Below are 15,966 nucleotides of genomic sequence, written 5' to 3'. Positions count from 1 at the left end.
ATGGGGAATGATTCAAGCATGTGAATCTATGAAAGATCCAATACTGGAGAATGTATATTCCTGACACATTACATCTACATCCGTTCACAAACTTTCATGCTACGTCTGTTTCAATTACCACACTCCAATCTCAGCCGCTCCACTCCGCGTCACTCCAATATGCACCACTCCACTATATGCTACTCTACATTTATCCACTGTATGCAACTCTACTCTACTACACTACACTCTACACCACTACACTATATGCTATTTCACTCCACACCAATCCATTCGATGACTACAGTCTACGCCACTCCACTGTATCTCTCTCCTCTCTAAAGGTACTCCAGTTTACGCTACTCCAGTCTACAATACTACACTCTACGCTATTGTACTCTATGCCATTTCACTGTAAGCCTCTTCAGTGTATATCACTGCACTGGACACTATTCCAGTGTATGCCACTCCACTCTACGACAATCCACTGTATGCTATTACACTGTAAATCACTCCATTCTATGCCACACCCTTGGAGCTGACTTTAAAAGGTAACACCTTGAACTGGTAGAATCTGACACTTACCAAGAAGCTAAGGTACTGATGATGCTCTGAGTGGATCGAAAATTAAAGTACACATATTTCAGATCCAGGGTTGACATGAAGTCACCTTGGCACAGTAGGGAGAGGACTGGTAGTGCTTGTGGTGGTGTGCAGGTGCTGGTTCCATTGCACCCTTTTGTAAGAGTGCCTGAACCTCTTCTTCCAAAAAGGTATGAACAAGGTGGGATATTGTGTGTGGAGTAACCTTCCTGCACAAAGGAGAGTGCCCATTGACATGAGGTGATGTTTTCCTACTGAAATAGGAAATGCCTCAGCCCTCCCCTGACCGGTGTTACATGATTGAGGGAGGGAAGAGGCACTGCTTTGCAACAGACGAGCCTCTAGCAGAGCTACTTCTGCCTATGCCCTGCCCACTCCCGCTACAGGTGCCTCTGTGGAAGGGCTTGGGCTGTTGAGGTTTCTGAAAGGACTGCTGGTATGGCTGATAAGAAGGTCTTTAATTTGAGCCCTGTAGTTTGGCACTTACCCTAGTTTGTTGCTTTCTGACGACTGACCTGGGACGGGGGACTGAAGAGCACCCATGGACTTGGCTATGTTGTGCCCTCCTTTTTTTCTCAAGCATCTGGTCCAACCGAAGGCTGAGCAGATCTTCGCTGAGAAGGGAATGTCTAATATGTGCTGATGCACCACTGGTCTAAATCCTGATACCCTAAGCCAGGCGTTCTGCTAAGGACTGATACTGAGGGCCCTCACTGCTGTTTCTGCTGTATTGAGGGCACACCTCATATTAGTGTTGCTAGTAGTGTTGATGCCAGCAACCTATTCTTGTCCACTTTTCCAGTGGATCTCTGGTAGGTGCTTCCCCAGCATCTCCCAGTGGTATCTACTGTATCTGCAAAGGAGGGCTAACAAGTTCGCAATAGGCCAATGTGTGCCAGGCCCAGGCGCAACCCGCTAGCCTATCATGTCAATCTTTTTTGATTCCTTGTCAGGCAAGGGAGTCTCCCATGGCCTGTGCAGAGGCCCTCCCATGGGATTCTGGAACTGCCTGTTCCCTAATATGTATTGGTTCACCTGGAGCAGAAGTGTGTTTTTTTCCTATGCGTAGGGTTACCCGCTAAGCCTTTACCAGGGCTCTAAAACTCTCTCTGGCACACTTCAGCATCTCCTTAAACATGGTTAATTAGTGTACAGTGCATTTACTTCTGTACATGGTCTCAACTAGAAAGGCATCCTCATATTCCACCATATGTAGATTTATGTAGTGATGCTGGGTTGTCCTATGAATTATTGCACGGTATGATGATGTGTCATCTGGTAGGGATGGTCTGAGACGGTATGGCACAATGACAGAGTCATCCTGTGGGTCCATCACATAATTCTTCAATTGCCTAAATGGGCCCTTGTATGGGTTGTGGGGATAATATAGACTGTCTGTGTCTGAATCTGAATTCTGTGGTTGACATGGAGGCAAGTGTGGTGTGAGTGGTGGTGATGGAGGAGGGGTTGTGAATGGTGGTGGTGGGACGCCTGTAGGACAAGTGGTGGAGTCTAGAACCTTTATAGGAATAAAGGTGCAGAACCTGCAGCTCATCCTTAAAAGCGAGGCATCTCTTTTTTGGTATGCAACTGAGTCCTGTCCATGGTCGAGGTGGATGAAGACCTTTTTTTTTTTATCCAGAACATCTGCCAGATTTTCAAAGATGAAACCTTCCGGCATGTCTGATATAGGTGTCAAGAGTGGTATCGGACTCAGTCTCAGTGGCAGTAGCTGAGCAGGTCTCTTTGACTGCAGCAGCTTCAGCTCCAAAAGAGGTTTTTTTAACAGCTTCTTGCCTGTGATGGGGTAAATTGATGTGGATTGTCGCTTTTCGATGCCAGAGGCATGCGCATTGTGGAGTGCTCAGGTGCCTTTCAGTGGAGAATCAAGAGCGTCAATGCAACCTCTCAAGTACGAGGTGCCCCAGCTATGCTGTTTCTGGCTCGGCTCCAGGTTCAAAGCTCGACTCCCACCGGGGCAGTGCTCTGCCTCAGCCATTGACCATTTAAGGGCTTGAGAATTAACTTAAGGTGCAATTTATAAATGTAACGTTAATTTTGTCTAGGATCCTGAGTGTGTCATGTTGAACCTCTGGCTCAAAAAACTCAATATCCTCCTCGATGTCAGAGCCATCGGAGAAGCATGCCTCTCGAGCTTGCCATGGCGGGATGCCGGGGGACCAGCCTCTTCCTTCTGGGTGCCAGGATTGTCTTCAGTGTCAAAATGTGGGGCATTTCCTACAACACTTACCGCAACATGTTGTGGTATGCCCACCTTCTCTCCCTATGATGCTGGAGAGTCTTATTACAGCAGAAGGCAAGACAGGCATTGCAGGATGACCCAACGTGATCTGGGGGAGGCAGAGTTTGCAGATATTGTGGTGGTTGGGCTAAGGATATTTTTCAAATTACACGTATCATAAAACTAAATGGAATGCATTCCATAATGTTGTCTCCGGTGTATTCGCAATAGTCCCATGGAAGAGTCCAGAGGAAATGAAGCTCGAGGCGGAAATGAGTCGAGTTGCCCTGGGGGTTGTTTGCTGATTCTGAAGATCCACTGGTGTGAATGGAAGATTCTCTGGATGCAATAAGTTGTTTTCCAACACAGCACTGAGAAGGGAGCTAGCTGCTGGACTGGGTGCTGACCTGACACACTCAGAGATCCAGAGCGTCCAAATGCGTAGACTTCGCAGCAGTGCTAAAGACTGTCTGACCCTGACTTTCCAGACATAAACATATCAGGATATAGTGTGATGCCCCTTTAAATGCAGAGCCTGCCCCACTGTCAGGTACTCCATACTGTGTGGAAAAGCAGGACAAGTTACTTATCCCTGATGGGACCAATTTTGGTGTATGATTCACCAGCAATGTGTTGATATCTAGAGGAACCCACAGCAATTGTGTGAGATGTACTTCAAAATTAGACAGCAGGCTGTGCATAAGCAGAGTCAACACACTGTATCCTGATTAAAAGCAGAGGACTAATCCGGGACTCCATCACATGACAAGTGGGGGAAAATCTGAGCTGTGGTGACCTCTCGAGGAATAGGAATGCCCAGCAGATTCAACGCAAGTGCTGAAGTTCAGGCAGTTTCAAAAGAGATGAAGGTGTATTGAATAGACACATCTTTTGGTGGCTAGACCAACTAAAACTCTGTTTATTGCTGTTTTAAAGATACAGAAGGGTCCCAAGGCTGATAACGGAAAGATTCAAGCCTATGCAAATACAATACTAGACAATGTTTTCTCTACAGAACCGAAACTGCTACACAATTATAGGTTCTCTGAAATAAGCAGAACTTAATTGAAGCTGTATTTTGCACTACATAAAATACCTTCAAAATAGAAATTAAATACCATAAGTTAAGCCGTTCAGTTTCTCAAACAAAAAACCAACAACTTTCATTTCGGCTAAATACTCCGATACAAAACATTAATATCTTACAAACATTGAATAATAACGTGTTGTTGGATAGAGTCAGTGCTGGTCAAAAAGGTCTGTGATCTAACCATACCTGCAGTTCCTTAATCCAGGAGCAGTGCCAGTAGGACAGGCCAGCCCACTTGACAAAGAATTCACGTTCCGAACGGCCTTGGAGCTTTTTGTTGACTGGCTCCTCTGGGCTTTCTTCCTCCATTTTAGGTCCAGCAACTGGGGAGGGTGGTTCCCCCCATTGCCAGTGTAGAATCTTCTGCACTCGGCCCTTTAGATGTGGACACTGCAGACCCAAGAGATAAAATGAATTAATTTTATATAAATAGGATAAACAGGAGTTGAGGTGTACGCCTCATGCTTGACTGTCTATTACTCATTTGAGCAAAACGAACAAGCAAATTAAGCAAAGTAGAACTTAACCTGGTATAGAGGAAAACAATAGAGGAATACGAAGAACTCAAGCTGTAACACTGAATCTCTAAAAAATCAGAGTCATTCAGTTGTGGAATTTTCAAGAGGTGAGACTGAATAGGACCAGTGGAAATGATACATAATACATAAATAATGTACCTGAAAATAACGAATTATTTAAGAAGTCATGAAGGTGCTGTTGAAAGCAAGGATATTTTGTATGATTGATCTGAGGGTACTTTAGCCATGAGGATAAGACACAGTGCAAAGAAGGAAAGGTTATTCCAGAAAACTTTTTCAACCGGAAGTGTAACAATTTTAGAATACATGTAACACCAAATCGGGTTCTATTATGTTTCTAAAAAATCTAATTGAAGGGATACACATTGAAAAGCATATGGTGTAGCTAATGTACTCTACCCAGCCCCTTTTTAAAAGTAAAAGAAAAACACTGAGGGAAACAGGCATGTGATGTCACTCAACTAAATGTCACTGAAGTCTGTAATGCACTCCAATGTCAGTTCCCACCTAATCTCATTTTAACAACAAACTTGAGGAACAGTTTTTTCTCAGGCAAATAGGAAGTTGGATCCCTCATGCCCCGCCGGCATGTCAGTAGAAGTTGTGGATATGGAGGGTGTTAGAAATGGGGTTTCTGGCTGTCAGAGTATGCACCCTGTACAAGCAGAAACAATCACTCGTCAGGGTAACCTAGATACACGCTAAAAGAAAACCTGTGCTCACCTTCTGGTAGCTTGGCACAGAGCAGTTAGGCTTATCTAAAGAGGAAATGTGTAAAGTATTTGTGCAACACACACACACACACAGTAACACAATGAAAACACCACAAAAAGACTCCACACAGGTTTAGAAAATGTGATTGTCATATTCTGAACAAAACAAGACCGTAACAACAAAATTCCAATAGTACAAGTCAAGATATGAATTTTAAAAGAATGAGTGTAAAAATAGCACTTAAGAGCAATAGCACTTTAGGGGTTACTTGGAAGTAGTGCTGGACCAGGGCAAAGTTAAAAGGCAGGCTGACAGCAATGGAGCACAGGCCAAGGACAAGTGCCACACTGGCCCGGTGAACAGAGTACCTTGATCCTGGTCGCAACAGTGAGATCTGGGGTGCAGTCGAGTGATGCATCAATGTTGGGCCAGCAGTTGAGGTGATACGTCAATTTTCTTCACACAATTGTGGCGATGAATCAGGGTCCATTGAGGGAAGAGCTGCTTCTGAGTGCAATGGCACCAAAGACGATGCGGCGGGTTCATCCACGCTGGAGGGACAATGCGTCGATCTTCTCCACATAGTGATGGCAATGCATTGGTTCAAAAGCGGTGGTTTCGGACATAATGTGGTGGTTCCGAGTGTGATGCCCCGTGTTCTACTCCCGCAACAGGGTCAATGTACCAGTTCTTCTACACACAGACTGGAGGTGCGTTGATTTCTATGATGCAAGTATCTGGGTCCACATCCAATAAACCAGGCACAGGAGCAGGAGTAGAGACCTTTGATATCCCTGACTCTCAGGCAACAAGAGCCAAGCCCACAAGCCCTTCAGAACCAAGGCACAGTTCAGCTCTCCTTCAGCAGGGTCAGAGAGCAGCAGGGCAGAACAGCAGAAAGGCAAGCCTTCCAGGTCAGCAGTCCAGCAGAGTATCAGCCCTTGATGCAGCACACCAGTTCTTCTGACATAGTCCAGTTGTAGGTCCAGAAGTGTCTTGTCTTGGCAGGGTCAAAGACCCAGTACCTATACCAAGTTGTGCCTTTGAGTGGGGGTTACTTTAAAGAAGTGTCTTTGTAGTGAAACAAGGTCCGTTCTTCTCAGCCCTGGCAGCAGACAATCAGTGAGGGGTAATCAGCCATTTGTGTGGGAAACAGGACACTGCCTATTCAGGTAAATAAATCTCAGCTACCCCCTCTCTTCCTTCCCAGGAAGATCAGAATGCAGATGAGTTCTCTGTCACACCTACTCTTCATGTGTTTGTGTCTGTCTAGAGGAATGCACAAAGTGTAACTCTCATCTACTGTAGGAAGCTGGCTCTGTATGTACTATTCCAAAGTAAGCTATAGTGTGCACAGAATCCAGTGGATCCACAGAGGTTTTACAGAGGTTAAAGTAGATAATACCTTACTCTCTTTTGTGGTAGTGTGGTTGAGCAGTTAGGATTATCAGGATGCTGTGTTAAGCATTTGTTGTATACACTCAGGCAATAAATGATTACACACACTCAAAGACTGAATCCAAGTCAAATTGTTTTGTATTAAAACATATTACTTTGTTATTTTTTTTTATTACGAAGAGGAACTCAGTTGTAGTTAAGTAACAGTTTTAAAAAATAGTAATACTTTACAAATACAGTAGGTATTGTGTTGTAAAGGCATAGAAAATACTTTACAGGAGTATTAGAAATACTTTGTTAATGTCAATCAAACAGCAAGTTTAGTAGCAACCTTAGCAAATGTAAGAAACAGACATTTAGTGAAATAGGCTGAAATGCAATGCAACCCTATGGGAGGAAAACAGTTATGCATATTATCAGGTAAGTATGCAACTTACAATCCCAGTCTTTGGGGGTTTGGACCAACACAGGGCAAGGTTCAGGTCAAGGTAGGGACTGCACCACCAGTGGCACTGGAGCGGCTGGGGGCAAACTTCACTGGGCCCAATGTTAGCCAATGGAGAATGGAGGCCCCCACATGAGGTGCTGGTTGCAGGTAAGTACCGAAGGTTTCAGGACACAGGCACTGGGGATAAGGCAAGCACAGGGGCGGTCACAAGGCAGCACCAAACATACACCACCAGCGTCACAGGGGCGGCCGGTTGCCAGGTGCAAATCAGCACCAGGGGCCCAATTCAAGTGAATGGGGATCTCAGTCGCACAAAGGGGCTGCAGGCTCAGACCAGGAGGCTAGACGAAGGTGACCACCGGCTGGATAGGTAAGTTGAGATGTCGGAGAAGGCTTGGGCACCCTCAGCTGGGCTCCCCAAAGTTGGGGGCTGAGAATGCAGAGGTGCCTTTCGGTATCTGATTTTGTTTAACGGAGCCGGTCGTGGTCAGGGGCATCCTTCGTGAAGAGTTAGCAGGTGTCTTCGTGGATTCCAGGAGAGATCAGCCACCGATAGAGTTGAGGTCAGGATTTCTGAAGAGACTTCACTGAACAGGTGAGACACTCAGACTCAGGCCATGGACATTAGGTGTAGAATGGAAAGGAGACAGAGATCCAGCTGGATCCGGAGTCCTTGTAGTTGGTTTCTTCTGGACAGGGCCACTGTCCTCTGGAGATCTGGTCTTTGTTGAAGATTGACAGTCTTCCTCGAGTTTCTGGAAGTCGCTGGTCACAGAACTGGCATTGTCTTCTTCGCAGGCTCTTTAAGCTGGAGACATGCCGGTAGGGATGGGGCCAGGTCAGTAGTTGTCTTCAGGCTTTGCTCCACAGCATCTTCTTCGTCCTTCTTCATAGGTTGCCGGAATCTGCGGATAAAGGTTCAGGGGTGCCCTTAAATACTGAATTTAGGAGTGTTGCAGGTGCTGACAGATAGTAGCCAATGGGCCACTTACCTTTTTGGGGGACTACACCCTTTGTATGGCCCCTCCCTTTGGGGAGAGGGCATCCCCTTACATGATTGGCTAAAATCCTTCCATCCAACCTGGAGGATTTTCTAAAGAGGGGGTCAGTTCAGCTCTGGACACCTTAGGGGTGGTCCTGGATGAGAGGGGACAGAACTCTCCAGATTACTAATTTTCCCACCGACCTTGCTGCCAAAAGTGGGGCTTGGTCAGGGGGGCGGGCATCTCCACTAGCTGGAGAGACACTGGCTAGCTCATCAAAGGGCAGGAAGCCTTTGAAGCTCGCTGCCCTGACTGCTGTTCCTGCTTGGGAGTAGGTGAGAAGCACCTCCACCCAAGCAGGCTTTGTTCCTGACCCACGAGAGTAGGAAGGCTCCCACCTCAGGGAGTCAGAAACATGTCTGTGTGTTGCAGGCCGGTGTAGACCAGTCAGCTACACACTAGATAGTTGGTTGTTTTTCAGGGGGCATCTCTAAGATGCCCTCCAAGTGCATTTTACAATAAATCCAACACTGGAATCAGTGTGAGTTTATTGTGCTGAGACTTCTTAGCATTCAGTAAAGCCATCATGGAGCTGTAGAGTTCGCAATGACAAACTCCCAGCCGATGTACTCAATATGGCTTCACTGTATTTACAATTTCTATGAATGAACTTAGACACTGTAAGGTCATATTGTTCATGCAACTATGCCCTCACCTGTGGTATAGTGCAGCCTGCCTTAGGGCTGTGTGGCCTGCTAGAGGGGTGATTTACCTATGACACAGGCAGTGTTGGTGGCCATGGCGCACAGACATGTGTCCCATGTCTACTTTTAAGTTTTATCCGCAACAAAACACACAGTTTGCAATGGCATTGTGTATGCGTTAGGTGAGGGGATCTCTGAGGGTGGCACAATAAATGCTGCAGCCCTTAGAAACCCTCTCTGGTCAAAGGCCCTTGGTACCAGTGGTACCCTCTACAAGGGACTTATATGTGGGCCACAGTTGTGCCAATTGTGGAACAAATGTACGGTCTTGGGAAAGAACACAGGCACTAGGAACCTGATTGGCAATTTAGTCAATGCGCATCAGATATCAGGCAAAAAGTGGGGGGCACCCATGCAAAAAGTAACCCTGTGCTACACCCCACCAGACATGTACTAGGGGCAAGCTGCAGGCAAACAGAGCAGTAAGAGCAGAGAACTGAACACTTTCTAAAACTGGTATTTCTAAAATAGTAATGTTAACTTCAAACATATACAGCATGATACAACTACTCCTTTCTGATCAGGAATTACAGCTCAAAAGTGTATAAAGGAATTCACAATGTTAGCCTATGAGAGGAGTAGGCCTCACGGTAGTGAAAACGGTTGTAGCTGTTTGTCACTACCAGGATATACACAACTTAAGAATTCATGTCCTACATTTTACTTACACAGCACCCTGCCGTATGAGCTACCTAGGGCCTACCGTAGAGGTGTAATTTAAGGGGAGTTTAAGACTTGGCCAAGGGTTTTAAATGCCAAGTCGAAGTGGCAGTAAACTGCACACACAGGTCCTGCAATGGCAGGCCTGGGACAGGTTTGAAAGGCTGTTTGTAAGGCTGGCACAATCAGTTCAGCAGGCCCACTAATAGCATTTAATTTGCAGGCCCTGGGTACATGGTTTACCTCTTTACAATGGACGTACAAGTAAACTAAATAAGCCAGTTGTGTATTCACCAGTGTTACCATGTTTAGAGGAGAAGCATATGTACTTTGGCAATGGTCAGCAGTGGTAGTGCTCAGACTCCTAGAGCCAAGAAAAAGAATGAGCAAAAGAGGAGGTAAGCAGGCAAAAGGTTTGGGGGAAGACCACCCTAAGGATGAAAGGTCTAATACTGCGAGATCGGGGCTGGCAGTATAGCCTTTTGCTTTATAGGTGTTGATGGTGCCTGAGAGTGCTGATAGTGGTGAGTGTCGGAGGGCTCAAAAGAGCTGGCAAATCCTACAGCTGAACTGGGCCCCTGGGGGCACCTCAGTGTGGCTCTACTGTGGCAGAAAAGGGTAGAGGAAAAAGCAAAGCAGGTGAAGGGCGCTGGTGGTGTCCACTTGCCAACAGGGGTCTAGCCCTGCTTAATCTGGGCCAGGAATTCTCATGCCTGGTTAGTTGGTGAGACACCTGTGGGAAACATAGATCGCTATGGCAGCTCAAATCCAAATACGTTGCAGTGAGGCCATCAACTTAAAAATGCAGCAACAGGGATGATGACAAATGGAATTTGAAGTAACATATAGTCCATTTTAGCTAGGCTTAAAGAATACGCTAAAAATTGATAAGGCAACTTTGCGGGAGCCAGGACCCCTGGCTCCCGCAGACACCAGCCCACCCGCCGGACGTACGACGCCGCCACCCTCAACGCACTCAACACCGGCCGAATCCCGGGATGCTACCGAGCCACCCCGAGACGAACCCACGGACCCTTCAGCTGCCACGCCTGCAAGTTCTCCTGCAACCGGACCTGCCCCGCTCCAGCACCCGCCAAGCCGAACACCTGCAGCAACCACCTCAAGTGCATCCTTCTCAACACCCGCTCCGTCCACAGACACACCATCGAACTCTGGAACCTCCTCGACACCACGGCTCCTGACGTCGCCTTCCTCACGGAAACCTGGATGAACGACTCCTCAGCGCCCGACATCGCCATCGCCATCCCAGAGGGCTACAAGATCACCCGAAAAGACCGCGGCAACCAGACTGGAGGAGGCATCGCCATCATCTACAGGGACACCATCCGCATCACGACCAACACCGACGACACCCTGAAAACCGCCGAACACCTGCACTTCCAGATCCACACGGACCCAAAAACCACCCTCAGAGGCACCCTCATCTACCGACCCCCGGGACCACGCACACAATTCAGCGAAGACATCGCCGACTTCATCTGCCCGCATGCCCTCCCCTCCGCTGACTACATCCTCCTGGGGTACATCAACTTCCACCTGGAGAACAACAACGACCGCAACACCACCACCCTGCTTGACAACCTCGCCAACCTCGGACTTAAGCAGCTGGTGACCACCCCCACCCACCTCGCCGGACACACACTCGACGCTGTCTTCTCATCCAGCAAGGACATCATCTTCAGCCACGCCACCGGACTCCACTGGACGGACCACAGCTGCGTCCACTTCAGCTTCAGAAGGACCACGATCCACCACCACCAGCAACAGGTTGCTCGAAGAAACTGGAACAAGATCACGGCAGACCAGCTCGCCGCTTCCCTGAGCCAGCACCCTCCCGCCAGCTCAGCGAACCCCAGCCAGGCCGCCGACAACCTCACGAAGTGGATCAGCAACTGCGCAGACGACCTCGCCCCACTGAGGACCCCGCCTAGCAGACCCGGCAGCAAGAAGGCCCCATGGTTCACCGACGAACTCAAGAGCTCCAAGAAGAACTGCCGAGCCCTCGAGAAAGCCTGGAGAAGGGAGCCAACACCAGACAACATGACCACCCTCAAGCTCGCCACCAGGAAGCACCATCAACTGATCCACGCCACCAAGAAAACAGCATTCAAGGACCGGCTGGACAACAACGCACACAACTGCAAGGAACTCTTCAACATCGTGAAAGAGCTCTCCAACCCCAACGCCGGAAACAACGACATCACCCCTTCGCAAGACCTCTGCAACTCCCTCGCCTCCTACTTCCACAACAAGATCGCTGACATACACAACAGCTTCAGCCCACAAACAACGCTCCCCACGACCGCACCAATGCCCCCCACCACCACCCTCAGCGCCTGGACCCAGATCAACACAGAAGACACCATCTGCACGATGAACTCTATCCACTCCGGATCTCCGACCGACCCCTGCCCCCACCACGTCTTCAACAAGGCCGACGCTGTCATCGCACCCCACCTGCGGGACATCATCAACACCTCCTTCGACACAGCCACCTTCCCTGAGAGCTGGAAGCACGCCGAACTCAGCGCTCTACTAAAGAAACCAACAGCGGACCCCACCGAACTCAAGAATTACCGCCCCATCTCGCTCCTCCCGTTCCCAGCCGAAGTCATCGAGAATACCGTCAACAAGCAGCTGGCTGCCTTCCTCGAGACAAATGGATCCCTCGACCCCTCACAGTCTGGCTTCCGAGCCAACCACAGCACCGAGACCGCCCTCATCGCTGCCACCGATGACATCCGAGCCCTGCTGGACAACGGTGAAACAGCGGCCCTCATCCTCCTAGACCTCTCCGCGGCGTTCGACACTGTTTGCCACCGCACCCTAGTGCAGCGCCTCAGCAACATCGGAATCCAGGAGAAGGCACTGGAGTGGATCATCTCCTTCCTCGCTGGAAGGACACAGAGAGTCCGCCTACCACCGTTCAGATCTGCAGCCACGGAAGTCATCTGCGGTGTTCCTCAGGGCTCCTCGCTCAGCCCCACCCTCTTCAACGTCTACATGAGCCCCCTGGCGGCCATCGCATGCCAGCACAACCTCAACATCATCTCCTATGCCGACGACACCCAGCTGATCCTCTCCCTGACCAACGACCCCGCCGCCGCCAGAACCAACCTCCACGAAGGGATGAAAGACGTAGCCGAGTGGATGACGACCAGCCGCCTGAAACTGAACTCAGACAAGACGGAAGTCCTCATCCTGGGCTCCTCGCCCTCCGCCTGGGACGACTCCTGGTGGCCCCCCGCCCTGGGCACCGCACCCAAACCGACAGACCACGCACGCAACCTGGGCTTCATCCTGGACTCCTCCCTCTCCATGACCAGACAAGTCAACGCCGTCTCCGCGTCCTGCTTCAACATCCTGCGCATGCTACGGAAGATCTTCCGGTGGATCCCCACCGAGACCAGGAAGATGGTCACCCAGGCCCTCGTCACCAGCCGACTAGACTACGGCAACGCCCTCTACGCCGGAACCACCGCCAAGCTCCAGAAGAGACTCCAGCGGATCCAGAACGCCTCAGCCAGACTCATCCTCGACATCCCCCGACGCAGCCACATCTCCGGGCACCTGAGAGACCTGCACTGGCTCCCCGTCAACAAGAGAATCACCTTCCGTCTCCTCACCCACGCACACAAAGCCCTACACCACCAAGGCCCGAGCTACCTCAACAACCGCCTCAACTTCTACGCTCCCAAACGCCACCTCCGATCGACCAACCACGCCCTCGCCGCCGTCCCCCGCATCCGAAGAGCGACAACAGGAGGAAGGTCCTTCTCCTACCTGGCCGCCAAGACCTGGAACACCCTCCCTACCGACCTCCGCCTGACCCGAGATCACCTCTCCTTCAGGAAGAAGCTCAAGACCTGGCTATTCGAGCAGTAGCGGCACCCCACCCCGCCCCTCTAAGCGCCTTGAGACCCTCTGGGTGAGTAGTGCGCTCTATAAATGCCTTGATTGATTGATTGATTGATTGAGTGGGTCTAACCTTTTGCGCTTGGTCCATAAGACAAAATGCTTCCATTTGCATTGTACGCTTTTACTGCAGAAGATGGCCTTGCAGCATCAAGAACCTATCTACAATCCTGCGGGATCAGCAAAAGTTTGACTTCTATGTCCTCATGAGCAATGCTGTTCATTTTAAGGATTGAAGGTCGTGATGTAGAAGTTTTTGAATATTTCTCAACAACAGGCATGGATTGGACCTGAAATGGATAGGTATTTGTACCAACATGTTCCATAGCTCTATGAACCAATGTTAATGAGGCCAAGCTGGAGCTATTAATATGGCTATGAATTGTTTTATCCTGAGTTTGCAAAAGACCCTTGATATCAGTTATAGGGGAAAGACAAATTAATGTTCCTATATAGTCCTTTGCAAAATCCTTTCTGCTTGACCTTAGACACAGCCATCTGCTGGAAAAACTGGTGCATTTTCAGTTTTTTGGCCTGTCAAAAACATGTCCAATTTAGAGTGCAATTTGTAAAGTAGCTGATTGTCATCCAACTGCCATTCATGAATATTCAAGTAGGTCAGCTTAAACAATCCGCTATTTTGTTGTTCAGTGCTGGAACATGTTCTGCAGAAAAGTCCATACTGTAGTGAATTGCCTATCACTACAATTTTTGGGCTTCCTTCGAAAGCGTAAGAGACTTGTTCCCCCCTTGTTTTAGGATATAAAACATGGTTGTGGTTTTGTCTGTTCGAATTCTGTACATCCTGCACCAGCAGGAAGAAGGCTTTCAATACTAGCCTTAATGCTCTTAACTCTAGGCTATATAGATGCATAATGCACTCTTCTGTCAACCACAGCCCATTTGTTTGTAATCCTTGAAGATGAGTACCCCAACCTGTGAGAGATGCATGCTTTTTAGGAAAAAAGGCTGGTTTTACTGGATTCAATAGGCGTTGACCTTAGAAAATACTGTTCCTTACTAGGGTGACTTTTCATAGGATGAGTCACATATACAAGAGTGTCCCAATCGCCTGAAATTCATTGTCATTTGTACTTGTTAAAGCGATTGCTTTGAATGTTTATGGTATATGTCACCACATTCGAAGTAGTTCCAAAAGGATGGGTGCACTATTCCCAGGGCTAACTGTTCTAAAACCCCCAAATCAATAACATAAATCACAAAAAAGGGATGGGAAGGGTACATAGTAAAGTAACTGCACAAGAGCAGAATCCGTTCTCATTGATATCCAGCAGATCAAGTTCAAAATCCACAAATCCAGAAGACTATATGTGATTCTAAAAACAATTCTTTTTTTCATATCACAACATGATGAAAAGTACAGATTTCTTCAGGGCTAGGTTAAGTTCTTCAAAACCAATTAATTGTCATCATTTCAAATAACTCAAGGCCTTTCATAAATCCAGCAGTCACCTGTCTAGATTTCAGACAGTGTAGGAGGCTGGCTTAGTATATGGTGCATACTTATTTAAATGAAGCACCCTTCACTAATCCAGACCACCCTTATGGTGATTTTAGTTGTCTTAGACAACCATAGAAAGCTCTCTAAGTTGTAGCTGTGGAGAGCAGCCTTCAGCCCTAGTCCGGAAGGAGTGTTAAGCTGCTTGCTTTACCAGAACTAATCATATAGTGTAGATTAAACAAAAAAAAAACACATATTGTAGTTATAAAAATAGTTATATTTATTATACACACTCACTAGCACATTGGTATATCTCATAACTAGAGATATGAACACAATACACACAATATTTCAAAAGGAAACAGGTAAGTATGCACAAATACACAGAGGTCTCCAGGGGGACACCAAATCATATTCTAAAGAAGTGGAATGCGACCAGGGACCAAAGTCAAGACTTGAACCAGAAGACTCAGAAGAGCTGGGGAACTAAGTAACCACCCGAGGTAAGTACCCAGGAGCCCTACGGAGGACATGTGCAGAGTGGAAACACAGCTGCGTACTCAATGCAAGTCAATGGGGACGTCCCGGTTGCAGTTTTGAAGAAGAAGGACCCTTCCCAGTGTACCCTGAAAAAACCCTGTGGAAGATGGAAGGTTGGAGAGCCACTCCACCCATTGATACCCCAGGAACCAGGATACCTACACCAGAGAAGCCTGGTTCATAGGTGCGAAGTGACATCTGAAACCGCTGTAAAACACAATGGAGTACTTCAGTGAAGATTCCGCTGGCGAAGAAGGTGAAAGAGTCCAGTGGAATCCAAGGATGGATTCTTGAAGAGAAGTACCTGCAAGCAGAGGGGACAGAGTCTATGCCCCTCGGGAGTGACCAGGAGTCACGGAAGACCAATGGCCACCAATGACAAAAGATGCAGGAGAGTTGACGGTGACCTTGTCGCTGTGAGGACCAGGCGACGCTGTGGATGTTCAGGTGCCATTCACGAGCTGTCTCACATCTGAAGTCGAGAACCAGGAGGTCGGTGTCCGGTGGGAGCACCAACAAGCCTTGGCAGCAGCAACAGACGTGGTAAATGAAGAAGGTGCAGTGTCAGGACCAGCTAGGCCCAGGGGACTCACCAAAAGCAGGAGTGT

At 48.3% G+C, this 15,966-nt stretch overlaps 1 protein-coding gene across 8 annotated transcripts in view; it reads right to left on the bottom strand.

Moving 5' to 3' along the window:
• Positions 1–15,966, bottom strand: part of CHD3 (chromodomain helicase DNA binding protein 3) — a 1,139,027-nt gene that overhangs the window by 806,059 nt on the left and 317,002 nt on the right. For all 8 annotated transcript variants that reach the window (XM_078670235.1, XM_078670239.1, XM_078670240.1 and 5 more), the window contains exon 10: positions 4,101–4,304. In XM_078670235.1, coding sequence (XP_078526361.1) covers positions 4,101–4,304 — 204 coding nt within the window. The remainder of the gene's footprint in view (positions 1–4,100; positions 4,305–15,966) is intronic.

This window comes from Lissotriton helveticus, chromosome 12 (genome assembly GCF_964261635.1).
Source record: "Lissotriton helveticus chromosome 12, aLisHel1.1, whole genome shotgun sequence".
Classification (NCBI taxonomy): Eukaryota; Metazoa; Chordata; class Amphibia; order Caudata; family Salamandridae; genus Lissotriton; species Lissotriton helveticus.
The sequence above is the reverse complement of the archived record's forward strand: the minus strand, read 5'-3'. Positions and strand labels throughout refer to the sequence as shown.